The following is a 14,648-nucleotide window of genomic DNA, read 5'->3' on the forward strand; positions in this document are numbered from 1 at the left end:
AGTGGAATAGCTGGATCATATGGAATTTGTGTTCAGCTTTTGACACCAAACTGCCTTCCAGGGTGGTTGTACCATTTTATAATCCTACCAACAATGTATGAGTTCCTATTTTGTATGAGTTCCTATTTTGCATGCGTTCCTATCTTGCCACATCCTCTCCAAAATTTATTTGCTATCCTGTTAAACTTTGCCACTGCTATTGGAGTGAGATGGTATCTCACTGTGGTTCCTATTTGCATCTGTTATTGCCAGTGCTTTTGAGCAGTTCTTCATCACATGGGAGTTTTTAAAGTTTTTCAACAAATGTGTTGAATAAATGTATGATATTTTTTTTGTTGGGTTTTGTTGTTGTTGTTTTTTTTTTTTTTAACTGATCTGGGCACAAGAGAAATTAATATGTCATCCAATAGGGTAGTGAATGTACTAAAGGCCCAGAGAAAGTTATTTTGCCTCAAGACAAAGAAGATGAGCAGAGAAGATGTAAGTAAGGTATGAGTGAAAAGTGCATATTGGAGATAATGATTTATGAAAAGTGAACAGAATGGAGACATATGCAAATCAAATACTTAAATTTAACAGTGAAAAGTGAACGTATTCAGTATCAAAAGTTCAGTAAATAAATTGGGGATTTGGAGCCTGGACCAGTAATGCAGAAAGCCAGTGAATCCGGTACCCAGCCATGCCCCTCCTTCCGGCACTTGCCACCTCCCCTTCTTAAAAAAAACCCCAAACCGGTAACCACTACCCGGCCATCTCCTATTGGCTATGAGTACGAGCGAAGTTCACCTGGACCAACGAGCTGCAGCCACGGCTTGGGGAGCTCCTTCCGGCCCGCCCCCTAGCGGGGGGGGCCGCCCCGTTGCCTACCTAGCATGGGCCGAGGGCGGGGATTTCGGGGCGGCGGGGGCGCGGCGCGCAGCAGAGCTCAAGCAGCGGCAGACCGGAGCAGGACAGAGGCCCGAGGTGCTCAGCATGGCTCGCCTAGTGTTCGGTAGGCATAGGGCCCGGCGGCATGTGCTGTATCGCTGGGACAGCGAGGGGCGGCGTGGGGGTAGGGGAGGTTCTTGAGAGTGGCGCCCGGGAAGGCCCCCAACTCCCATGGCAGGCGGCCTCAAGCCGGGTGAAGTGAGGGGCAACGGGGGCCTCTCCCGCTTACCTGGGGAGCGGAGAGGGCGTGCTTGAGCCGATCCTTGCGCCGCTCCAGGGTCATGGGCTTCCTCTTCCCTTCTCACTCCGATTGATCCTGAGGGTGAGTGCGTGGCCGGCCAAGCGTGCCCTGGGGTAGAGGTTCTCCGGGCCCACCCTACGCGGGAGAGATCTCGGCTTTGTGTTCTGGAGGGAAAGGGGTAAGGGGGTTACCGTGGGGAAGCGGAGGGAGTTCAGGTTTCCCCTGTGAGGCTTTCCAGGCCGGGACTCGGTGCGGCCGGGAGGGAGAGGGCCCCGGGCGTGGGGAGGCTTCCGCAGACCTCACCTGGAGGGCAGCGGACGTGAGAGCGCGTTTGGCCGGGAGAGCCCATTGTAGTCCACCTGGAGCCCGCCGCGTGTGTTAGTCTCTCTCCCTTAAACTCCGAGATCTTTAGGGCGCAGGAGGAAATGGGGGCGGCAAGGGACGCACTCTTCCCCATTACCACTTTGGAAGTTGGTGCACCCCCTGGAGACTCTCCGTGGCGGGTGTGCGAGAGCTGGGCGGCCGATTCCGAGTAAAGAGACGGCGTGGGAGCGGTTTTCGTGTTTCGTGGGTGGAGAGAGCCGCAGCCAACTCTAAGAACTGCATTTGAACCGCTCAGGTCCGCGGATGGATTAACACATGCGGGAGGTTCATCTGGGCCCCATCCCCGTGTTTAGGTTTAAACCCAAAGGGTCTCAAACTGCCAGTGTGTGCACAGGCCTCCTGACACGAACTTGTTCCGACCACCTGTTTTCATGTATTTCCTACACGTAGAAAAAGCTGAAATCTTAGATTCCTAAAAGAAGATGGATAGTTCCATAGAAAGGGACACAGTACTTGAGATGCAAGAACAGTTTAAGTATGATAGAACGTTTTAAAAGCGGGGTTCATTACCTCTGAATTAATACGTATTTTAGAGACTATATTGGGTAAAATTTGAGGGAGGGTCTGTGCTAGCCTTGGTCATATCCAAGACACTGTAACAGTCGTTGACAGCACAGTATGTATGAATGTTGGCCACTTGAGTTAGACCTCCAGCCCCTAATTCCCCCCCCCCCCCCCCCCGATTTGCTTGTTGTGTGACTGGGAACAAGTCGTTCAGTCCCTCTCTGTACCAGTGCTTTCTCATTAGTTAAGTGGAATTAATAGTAGTACTCCATAGGATTGTCCTGAGGATTGAGTTAATGCTAGCAAAGAACTGTTTATCGGAGAATAATCACTATAAATATTCGCTGTTATTACTATAGGGAGAATGGGTGAAGACAAATTATGTTAGTGTCAGTTTAGTTTCCTGTAACAGTTCAGTCATGGCTCTCAAATAGTCTGAGATTCAGTTAATTAAATCATTATTTTAGTAAATAAATAAATAATCAGCTTTTGAGAAAACTAGCTTGGATTCTAGGTGTCTGTTTTGGGACAATATACTTTTACTTGCAGGTGTAGGTGGAACAGAGAGATGTTACCAATGTGAATTTATGGCATCCTTTATTACTATGGAGGAATGGGAAGATACAGATGGCAAAACCATCTGCTCACATAGTTTCTAGACACTCAGCTCTTCCGGTTTCCCACTGGTGCTCATTACCAGTGAGTGAATTTCAGAAACAGAATGTTATTGGTCAGTGCTGACCTACTTTGTCATATTAAATGAGCCCAAGGTTTTTTGGTTTTTGGGCAGAGGAAGTTTTTGAATGTATTTATGTCAGCCTGTATACATCTTCTATGTGTTTGTTCTACTTGATTTCATTGTTAACGGAACTATACATCTTAATACCTTTTAAGAAATTTAGATATCAAACTTTTCTTGAGCCCTTTTTATTGCATGGCACTAAGAGTACTCAATTGAGAAGTACCATCAAGTCGGAACTGACCCATAGCGACCTATCTTTCTTGCGCAGAGCAGCTGTTGGATTCAAACCCATACTTTTAAATTGGAAGCACAATTCCTTTCCATTAAGCCACTGCAGGAGAAAAGTGTCAGTCTCCTCTCTTGCGATTTACTGCCTCTGAAAGTGTGCTAGAAAGTCAGCTATGAGTTGATTCCAGCTCATCAGCAATACAAGAACAAGACACCAGAGTTTCCTCAGTTGAGTAGTAGGAAAAATTTAAAAATTTTGAAAACTCATACTGTACCAGTATAGGGTGCTTTGCTGGCTTTTCGGTAAGGAGTTGTGATACCAGCACAAAGACCAGTAATTAGAATCCACCAGCTGCTCTGTGGGGAGGAAGATGGGCAGTCTCCTGTGCCGTTTACAACCTCTGGAAACCTACTGGAGGGTCATCTAGGAGTTGGTTCCAGCTTGGTGGCAGTGTCAGCACAACTATTTTAAGAGCCTTGGTGGTATAGTGTAATGTATTGGACAGCAAACAGAAAGGCTGATGGTTCGACTCCACCTCTCTTTGAGAGACAGATGAGCAGTCTTTTCTTGTAAAGATTTGCAGCCTTAAACATTTGATTAGTAAAGAGGGGGGGTGTCACCATGAGCTGCAGTTGACTGTGGCAGTGGGTTTGCTTAAAAATCTAAAATTCCCTGTAAGAATTTTCCTTAAGGAAATAAAGTCATATTCATTTGGGAGGTGGGTTGAATATACTCTTCCCTCCCGCCAATTCTAGAAAAGTAATGTGCTTTTTATACATAATAGTACATCTCAATTTGGGATAACTGTGTGCTTAGTGGCTACCATATTGGACAGCACAATTATAAAGTGGACACCCCCTCTTGGTTGACCTTGGCTCTATCCACATTGCTTCATTCCTAGTTTTTGTAATAGGCTGTGGGCTCATCCTGTCCTATGGTAGTTTTTTTATTGACTCTGAATTCTTTCCCCCTCCTTAGGACTGGGGGTATTTTATTTTTTCAACTCATTATTCCCTGTACCTTACCTTTTAGCTTCTCTGCATATTTCTTCCTTTTATATTGGTTGTTCTCACCTTTAAAATGAAACCTTCCTTCTGCCCCACATTTCCTTGTTCTCTTTTACACTTTATGATGGTTTTAAATAGACAGATGTGTCTCAGAGTTGTACCCCTTCTCCAGAGCTATTCAGTATGTGGGCTGAGCAAACAATTTGAGAAGCTAGATTTATCTGAAGAAGAGTATGGCATCAGGGTTGGAGGAAGACACATCAACAAACTGCATTTGTTCAGGGGACCAAACTTGTAGAAAGTGAAGAAGTCTTGAAGTAAATCAGTGACTATTATGGATTATGCTTCAATATCAAGATTTTCACCACTGGACCAATAGGCAATATCATAATAAATGGAAACAATAAGTTCTCTGTGATTTCCTCTTACTTGGATCCATAATCAATGCCCATGGTAGCAGCAGTCAAGTTATCAAAGGAAATATTCCACTGGACAGATATATTGTCAAGGACTTTTTTTTTAAAAGGACTTCTTTAAAGTGGTCAGGAGCAAGGATGTCATTTAAAAGACCAAGATGTACTACCTGATCCAAACGTTGGTGTTTGCAGTTGCTTCAGATGCTTGGGAAAGCTAGGCAGTGATTAAGGAAGACTGAAGAATTAATGCCTTTGAATTGTGGTGTTGCCAAAGAAGAGTATTGAATATAACATGAGCTGCCAAAAGAACAAACATGTCTGTCTGGGAGGAAGTACAGGTAGGGTGCTTCTTATAGGCAAGATGCAAAAGAAGCAAAGGCCATATGGGGAAGTCCAACTGTAGTCTCTCTTAGCTTTGCAAAGGGGCAGTGTCCCCATCAGTAACTTCCATGGTACCAAACAAACAGCTAGAAGGTTACCCATGGCCCCTCAGGCTTATGCACCTACTTCTGTTAATCACTGGTTCTCATACTTACTGCAAGTTGACTCACATAATTGACTTTACTCACACTTGTAGGTTTTATTAAGGAAATACAGTGGGTGGTGGAGGAAGCAAAGGATATCACATTGATGATCCAAGTTCAGTCTAGCAACACAATATTCTCAGTCCAACAAGCTTTGTCTCATCAGTCACAAGTCAGCTCTTCCTTCAGTTGTCCAGCAAGGAAAACCTTTAATTCTGGCTCTGACTCCAAGGCTGTATCACAGTATATATACCCTGCTACAGTCTCTGCAGTCTGACCATATCTCTATCTTGTGTTGGCGCCACAGCGGGTGATGGTGTAGAAGACGCTAATCAACGTGTGAAGCATGTATCTGCATTTTAGGCACTGGAGACCATGCCCCTAGAAGGGGCTAGAACAATGGACATAAAGGTCATTTTCAAAAGTCTTACCATTCAAGGATGGTAAAACTTTGGCTTACACAGTTTGGGTATGTGGTCAGGATATATGAGTCCTTGGAAAAGTATGGAGTCAACAAAAGAGAGGAACACACTCAATGAGATGGATTGACATGGTGACTGCCTCAGTAGGCATGAGCATGGTGGAAATTGTGAGGATGGCACATGATGGGCAAGGTTTCAATTTGTTGTTGATGAGATTACTATGAGTCCAAGTCAACTTGACATCTAGCAACACCACCACCACTCTATAATGAAACTTGTTTTAGAGAGATTGTTCTCTCCACTTGTTCCCTCCTTCAGTCCATTGCAAACTGTCTGCTACTTATTTCCACTACACTCTTACTACTGCCACTAACTGATGACTTCTGATGTTAAATCCAGTAGGCAATTTTTAGACTTTTTTAGCCTTACTTCCCTAGTTACTTTACCATGTTGTTAGGTGCTGGTGTGTTGACTCAGGCTTATAATGAACCTGTGTCCAACAAAATTAAAGCTTGCCTTATCCTGCATCCTTATCCATCATCCCTGCAGTTTAAGCCCATTATTGCATTTTTTTATGTCAGTATATCTCTGTGAAAGTCATCTTCTCTTTTATTGACCTTCTTTTTCAAGCATGATAACCTTCTGCAGGGACTGACCCCTCCTGATAACATGCCCCAATTATATAACATGAAGTTGCCCTATCCCTACTTCTAAGGAGCACTCTGGGTATCCTGCTTCCCAGGTTTATGTGTTCTTTTGAGTCTGTGGTATATTTAAAATTTTTTGCCAGCACCACCATTAAAAGGCATCAGTTGTTCTTCGGTCTTCCTTATCTGTTGTCCAGTTTTCACATGCATGTGAAGTAATTGAAAATATGGTAGCTTTGGTCAAGTGTGTACCTTTTAAAGAGATCCTTGGTAACACATTTGTCCAAATCAATATCAGTTTTGATTTCTTTACTGCTTCTTCCATGGGTGTTCATTATGCATCTTAGTCTCCAGGCTGCCATCGTTGCTCTTCGGTACTCTATAGAGAGGTCACTGTTTATGTTTCTTATACAAAGTGTTTGCATTGAATTGGTCCTTGAATGTGCAGAATTCTATCATTCTGTCTCCAGCCTCATTTCTATCACCAAGTCCTTGCTTTCTGACTACTGCTCTTGCTTCCCTGTTCCCGACTTTTGTATTCCAAATTATCCATTATTATCAAAGTATCTTGGTTGCATATTTGATTGATTTCCAACTGCAAAAAGTGGTAGAAGTCATCATCTAGCTCCTCCTTTTTGGCCCAGATTGTTGGTGCATATATTTGAATAACAGTAGTATTAAGAGGACTTCCTTGTGTATGTATGGATATTATCCTGTCACTCAAAACGTTGTATTTCAAGATGGATCTAGAAATGGTCTTTTTAACTATGAAAGCAACTCCATTTGTCCTCACTTTTTCATCTTCAACATAGTAGAGAGCATAAGATTATCCGATTCAAAATGTCTCATGCCATTCCATTTCATTTCATCAGTGCCAAATATGTCAATATTTATGCATTCCATTTCTTCCTTAACATCTCCCAATTTTCCTGAATTCATATTTCTCACATTCCACATTCCAATCAGTAGTGACTGTTTGCAACTGCTCTTCCTCCTCTTGTGATTCCCAGTGAGAAGGTTCTTCCTCTGATGCTGTATCTGCTGGTATGCACCAAGTAGAAAAAAACAAAACAAAACACCACAACTGCATTCTCATAATCTTAGTAAGTCAGTTTAGAATTTGTTTTCCTATGTGATTGTTAAAAACATACGTTTCCAGACTAGCTAGCAAAAATACACTTTGTAGTGTGACTGAGTTGTATTATTAATAATACAATTGACTCTATATTATCCTTTTCTAGCACTGTTCACATGAAGAGTGTTTCTAAGTTGATCCAACAGCATTCGGAGTACCTGGTTACCTTCTATAAAGTTTTTCAATAAATAAAGTTTAAAAAGAATCCGTTGCTTTTGAGAGTCATAGTCTGGTGGGAGTTATTGATAATGAATTTTCCCTTCTAAAGAATGTTATAATAAAGATGGACTAATATTGGAATTACATGGCAGCAAGAAGAAATACTGTATGAACTCCATGGTCACACAGATAGATGCAGCCTCCCAGCTTTACAGTGTCTTCACATGTAAAATGTCAATAATACCTAGCCCTTGTTCTTCTTGTTAGGTGATGTCGAGTATGATTCATAGTGACACTGTGAACAAGAGATCTGACGCTTAACCCTATCCTTTGCCATCCTCACCAGCTCTGATATACTTGAGCCCATTGTTACAGTCACTGCGTCAATCCATCTAGTTGAGAATCTTCTCTTTTGTTGACCCTCTACCTTTCCAAACATGATGTCCTTTTCTCCTAACAATAGGCAAAGTATGTGAGACAGGGCTTCATCATCCTTGCCTCTGATGAGTACTCTTGCACTTTTTCCAAAACATTGTTCTCTTGGCTTGGTCTTTTGGTGAGTCATGGGATACTGGGATATTCAGTACTCTTCTCCGACACCATAATTCAAAGGCATCAATTTTTCTGTCATCCTTATTCATTGCCCAACTTTAAAATGCATAGCAAATAATTGAAAAGAATGCATCTTAGTCTTTCACATTTTTGCTCCTTAGAATTTTGGAGAAGTCCTTGACAGCATACTTCCTCAATGCAACACTTCTTTGGATCTCATCAAGTCTGGAACCAAGGATGTTGATTGTGGTTCTAAAAAAAGATGAAATCATTGGCAACTTAAATCCTTTCTCCACATATCATGATGTTGTCTGTGGCCCCAGTGGTGAGGATATTTGCTTAAAATTGAGATGTAGTCCTTAATGAAGGGAGCGGTTCTTCTGCCGCAGATGTTTCAAGTCCTCTTCACTTTCAACAAGCAAAGTTATGCCATCTGCACAGTGTAGGTTGTTGAGTCTTCTGATCCTGATCCCACATTCCTCTTCATATCATCCAGCTTCTCAGATTATTTGCTTAGCATGCAGATTGAACAAGTATGGAGAAAGGACACAGCCCTGGCAAACACCTTTCTTAATTTTAAAAACAGTATTCCCTTCCTCTCTTCACACAGTAGTTCTTATCTAAGTTTTGCATGAAACCAATTTAAGTGTTCCAGGATTTCCACCTTTCTCAGTGTTAGCCATAATTTATTATGATCCACATAATGCCTTTGCATAGTCAATAAAACACAGACATTGTTCTGGTTTTCTCTGTTTTTAGCCAATATCCATCTGACATCAGTATGATGCCCTTCTTCTAAATTGAGCTTGAACTTCTGGCAGTTCCCTGTCAGTGTTATTCTAGCTATTGTTGAATACTCTTCATAATATTATTTGCATATGATATTGACACGTTGCTGCACACTTTTAAATTGACGACCAGGCTTAGAAACACTTTTTTTCCCCCCCGCTATAGCCATTATTTGCAGCAACATGTTAATGATATTGTTAGATAATTTCCACATTCTGTTAGATCATATTTCTTGGGGAAGTGAACAGATATGAATCTTTCCCAGTCACTTGGTCAGGTAAACTGCCTTCCAAATTTCCTGACACAGACTGACGTCAGGGCTGTATCTTTTCATAGAAACTTATTCTCATCAGTTCCTGGGGCCTTATTTTTTGCTAATGCCTTCAATGCAGTATGAACTTCTTCCTTCATTACCATTAGTTCCTGATCATATGCTATTTCATGAAATGGTTGTGTGTCAGCAAATTCTTTTTGGTACAGTGACTTCTGTGTAGTCCTTGATTTTGATGCTTCCTGGATCATTCAAGATTTAGCTGGTAACATCCTCCAGTGTTGTAATTTGAAGCTTGGACTTCCTTTTCAGTGCTTCCAACTTGAGAAATGCAGAGCAAGTTCTTCCCTTTTATTTCCTAACTCCAGCTTTTGGCACATTTCATTTATCCTTGAGCTGCCCTTGAAATCTTCTGTTCAACTCTCTTACATCAGCATTTTTTTCCCCATTTGTTTTGGCTCTAATGCAATTTTCAAAGTCTCTTCTGTATGCATTTTTGTCTTTCCTTACTTCCCTTTCTTTGTAATTGTCTTTTGTTTGCTTTATGGATGATATCCTCCCACAACTCATTTGGTCTCTTCAGCATTCAATGCCTCAAACCTGTTTTTGAGATGATTTTTAAATTCAGATGGGATGGACTACAGGTTGTATTTTGATTCTTATGGACTTGTATTTGTTTTCTTCAGCCTCAGTTTGAACTTGACATGCGTAATTGATGATCTGTTCCACATTCAGCACCTGATCTGGTTGTGACTGGTACCCCTTAGAGTTTGAAAAATAAAGGTGTTAGTACATGAAAAGCACTTCAGAACAGTGCTTAAAATTGTCTTTGAAACTGTAGAAGTGAAAACGGGTACTGTTTATTCCCTTCTTTCTCAGTATTATGCCAGTGGGAATGAAACTTCAAGGGCTGCAACATAAATGTGCCTGGCCATCTTGTGTGAAGGGCCCTAGTCATTTGAAGAACTGTGGGCTTGTCTAAAGGTTCCTATCAGAGCTTTGTTGTTATGTCCAGTCCCATCAACTCTACTTATACTGACCCTATGTACGGCAGCTCTGGACCCTACACTATCTTGAGCCAACTTCATTGTCTCTGACACATCTACTGCCATTACCCCTGTCACTGTCAATCCATCTCATCTAGGGTCTTCCTCTCTTGCACTATCTCTCCACCTTTCCAAGCATGATGTCCCTTTCCAAGGACTGATCCCTCCTTGAAACATGTCCAAAGTATGTGGGACAGTTTCAAAATCCTTGTCTCCAAGGGGCAGCCACCCTCTCCAGGATTTAGTACTTTTCTGCAGCACCACAACTCAAAGACATCTTTTGTCATCCTTAGTCATTGTCCAGCTCTCTGATGCATAACAAGTAATTGTGAAGAACATGGTTTTCATCAAACACACTTCAGTCTCTAGGCTGACATCATTGCTTTTCAGTACTCTGGATAGTTCCTTACAGTAGATTTTCCCAGTGCAGTTTGTCTTTTGATTCCTTAGCGACTAATACTAAGAGTGTTGATTGTGGAGCCAAGCAAGCTGAAGCTGTTAAGAGTATCAAAATCTTCACCATTTGTCATGATGCTCCCACTTGGCCCAGTGGTGAGAATCTTTGTTTTCTTGATGTTGAGATTCAATTCATATTGAAGGCTGCAGTCCTTGATGTTCTGCAGCAAATACCTCAGGTCCTCCTCAGTTTTGACAAGCATGGTTGTATCATCTGCATAATACAGGTTGTTGTTTGTTGAGTCTTCTCCAATCCTGATGCCATATTCCTCATTGAACCCAGCCTCCCAAATGATCTGTTCTGCATATAGTTTGAAAAGGTATGGAGATAGAATGCATCCCTGGTGTATAAATAATTTTTTCTTTTAATTGTGATTTTAGTGAAAGTTTATAGCAAAGCTGGATTTTCATTCATTCATTCATTCATTCATTCATTGTTGATTCCCCCTCTTCTTTCCCCCTCCCCCACTTCACTTTCTCTTTTTTAAAATATTTATTCATTGTTGCACAACTTCCTCCCCACCCTGCCCCCATCACCTTCCCCCTCCCCCAGTCCTCTTTGCAGTGTACCCCTCTTAATTCTGGACTATTATCCTTTATATAATGCCTAATCACATATTCCTTTTCAACAGTTTCTTTCATCTTTTCCAATGCAATGTTCATTATCCACTCTTTCTGTTCTCCTCCTAACCCCCTTGTGCTTTATACCTTTTCCTGATTTTGAACCACTCAGTGTTTCCTTGCTCTTCTCTAATAACTGTCTCCTGGTCCAAGTATAGGTTTCTCATAAGTACAATCAAGTGTTCTGGGATTCCTGTTCTTCTCAGTTAGCCACAGTTTGTTGTTATCCACACAAATACCTTTGCATGGTCAATGAAACATAGACATTCCTCTGGTACTCGCTGCTTTCAGCTAAGGTTCATCTAAAATTGGCTATAATAGCCCTAGTGCCACAGCCTCTTTTAAACCCAACCTGCACATCTGGCCGTTTTGTTGATGTGATGTTCTAGTGGTTTGGGGATAATTTCCAGCGGGATCTTGCTTGCATGTTGTATTAATGATATTGTTCAATTTCCATACTCTATCAGGTCACCTTTTTTTTTGGAATGGGAGCAAACACAGGTCTCTTCCAGTCAGTTCTGTTAATTGTGTGCTTTGTGTTACTATTCCAGGTCTGGTGAGCTGTACCTTCTTTCTAGCAGTGAATGGTCTATATTCTTCTAGTGATGATGTGATTGAATTAACTCCATCAAATTTTAACCGAGAAGTTATTCAGAGTGACAGCTTGTGGCTTATAGAATTCTATGCTCCATGGTAAGTGTTATAAAGTAAAATAATAGTAGATTATTCTCAATGCCTCATGCATTTTAATATAGAAGAAGTGTTATCTAAAAATGTGATTTTTATACTATCACTCATCAAGCTACTGCATTTTTAAAAGAAATTAAAAACAAGGAAATATTCAGTCAGTAAATCAAACAAAAAACACCCCAACCACAAAACGAAACTAATAAAAGTAGCCAAAGATGAAAAGGGAAAAGAAACAGACAACAACTATGATTTCAAGGAAATAGATATGAGGGGCATAAATACATATGAGGAATCCCAGAACATTTAATTATAAGAAGCCTATACCTAGACTGAGAAACTGTTGTCCAGACAGAGCAAGGATGCATCCGCGTGGTTTAAAATCAGGAAAGGTGTTCATCAATCAGGGTTGTATCCTTTCTCCGTGCTTATTCAGTCTGTGCACAAATGAGCCTATCATTTGAAAAGCTAGACTCGAAGACTCCACGAAGAAGAATGTGGTATCAGGATTGGAGGAAGACTCAACAATCTGCATTATGCAGATGACACAGCCTTGCTTGCTGAAAGTGAGGAGAACTTCAAACAGTAGGTACAGAAGATCAAAGACTACAGGCTTCAATGGGGATTGTATCTCAACATCATGAAGACAAAAATCCTCACCACCGGAACAGTAAGTAGCATCATGATAGTTGGAGAAAAGATAGAAAATGTTAATGAGTTCATCTGAACTTGGATCCACAATCCACATTCTTGGTACCAGCAGTCAGCAGTCAGGAGATGTATTACATTGGCGAGTCCACTGTCAGGGACCTCTCCAAATTGCTGAAGGGCAGTAGTATCAATTTGAGGACTAACATACACCTGATTCCGGTCATGGTCTTTTCAGTCACTTGCTATGTGTCTGAGAACTGGACAGTAAATAAGGATAACAGGAAAATAATTGATACCTTTGAGTTGTGGTGTTGGAGCAAAGTGCTGAATAGTCCATCAGTTGCCAAAAGAGCAAACATGTTTTCAGAAAAGTATAGCCAAAGTACTCCGTGCAGGCAAGGATGGCAAAACTTGGTCTCTCCTACTCTGGACATGTTGCTAGGAGGAGATATTCCTTGGAAAGGGATATCAATCTTGGAAAATTGGAAGGTTAACAAAAAGGAAGAAGACCCTCAACCAGATGGATTAGCATGATGGCTGCAGCGATGAGCTCAAGTGTGTCAGAAACTGTGAAGATGACACAGGATAGGACAGAGTTCAAATCTCTCTTTCATAGGATCACTGTGAGTTGTGCTCAACTTGACGTCATCTGATAAACATATCTGAGGAGGTAACTAGACTGTAGATGGAAGGGAAACTAATTTTCTAAAGGAAAACTTCAGGAGAAATGGAAGAACCAGAGATGGATTTCATTCTGTTTCTTGAAAAAGATTATTTCCTGAAACATTAGGTAGAATTTCTGTTTTAAGATTCTTCCGTGGGCTCAGTCTTCTTTGTGGCAGGTTTCAAAGGCAAGTAATAAAGATGATTATCATGGAAAAAAAGTCGTATAAATGATTGATGCCACATCAGCAGGTGAAGCTCCTTTGTTGGCCGAAAGCTTTATTCCATTTGCATCATTGAGGTCGACTACTTTGAGAAGGCAGCTCTTCCCCAGTCATATTTTTAATATCTTCCAACACTATACCAGAAAATGTCCCACTGCTGTTTCATAAAATTTTCATGGTGAAGAGGAATGTGCTGCCCTCTTGCCTGGTGTGTTCTGGCCTGGCTCAGGATGTGTAGGATCAGAGAAGGGCTACAGGAGCAGATAATTTGGAGAGAAAAAGTCACCAGTTTAGGGCCTCAGAACTACCTACACTTGTGGCAGGCATGCAGTATGTGGTTCTAGGCAGGTAAGGGTGAGATAGCATGCTGTTGGGAATTGTTGTGTACTGTGGAGTCATAAATTACCCATAGCTGACCCTCTAGCATGTTTTCAGAGACAGTAAATTGCACAGGAAGAGAGGGCTCGTTTTTCTCCTGATTCCGTATGGAACCACCAGAGCTCCCACTGTTTGGAATTGTTGATGAAAAAGCTATAGCAAGATGGGGTCTGGATCCACTTAGAAGTAAGAATTGGAATGTCCTTACTACATAGCTGGCAGTAAGGGTGGAATTTGTCCACTTTGCCTTAAGTAAACGTGGCAGTAAGCTATATCCATGTGTTTAATCTGTTGGTACATTACCTGACATTCAGATTGAGGGATATGTAGTCTGACAATTTCTGAGTTTAGTCTTTTCATAGAAACAAAATGGGAACTTGCTGCCATCAAATTGACTGTGCTATATAGTGACCTTAATAGAACTGCCTCATAGGGTTTCTACGGCTGTGATTTTTTTTTTCTATGGACACAAACTGCCACATCTAGCACCCATGGAGAAGCTGGGACCACTAACCTTTACTTTATCAGCTAAGTGCTTAGCACTGGGTCAGCAGAGGTCCTTTCTTTTCATGGAATAAACTAAAAGAGGCAGAGTTGTTGTTGTTATGTGCCATCGAGTCGCTTGTGACTCATAGCGACCCTATGTACAACAGCCCTAAACTCTGCTCTGTCCTGTGCCAGTCGCACCGTCTCCAGCACACCCATCCTGATTACCCCAGTCACTGAATCAGTCCACCTCATAGAGGGCCTTCCCCTTCTGTGCTGTCCCTCCACCCTCCCAAGCATGATGTCCCTCTCCAAGGACCGGTCTCTCCTCACAGCATGTCCAAAGTATATTAGACAGAGCCTTAGAATCCTTGCCTCCAAGGAGCAGCCCGGTTTGACCCTTTCCAGGACAAATCTTTGTTTTCCTAGCAGTCCATGGTATTCTCAATACTCTTCTCCAGCACCACAGTTCAAAGGCATCAATTCT

The 14,648-nt window shown here is 41.8% G+C and overlaps 1 protein-coding gene across 1 annotated transcript in view; it reads left to right on the forward strand.

Moving 5' to 3' along the window:
• The first annotated feature begins 765 nt into the window (after positions 1-765).
• The window catches only part of LOC102859828 (protein disulfide-isomerase A6-like), a 63,883-nt gene continuing 50,000 nt past the window's right edge, over positions 766-14,648 (forward strand). Inside the window, exons 1-2 of the mRNA XM_006903314.1 lie at positions 766-991; positions 11,624-11,765. Coding sequence (XP_006903376.1) covers positions 766-991; positions 11,624-11,765 — 368 coding nt within the window. The remainder of the gene's footprint in view (positions 992-11,623; positions 11,766-14,648) is intronic.

This window comes from Elephantulus edwardii, unplaced genomic scaffold (assembly GCF_000299155.1).
Source record: "Elephantulus edwardii isolate Elephantulus edwardi_28Jun2011 unplaced genomic scaffold, EleEdw1.0 scaffold00561, whole genome shotgun sequence".
NCBI classification, from domain to species: Eukaryota; Metazoa; Chordata; class Mammalia; order Macroscelidea; family Macroscelididae; genus Elephantulus; species Elephantulus edwardii.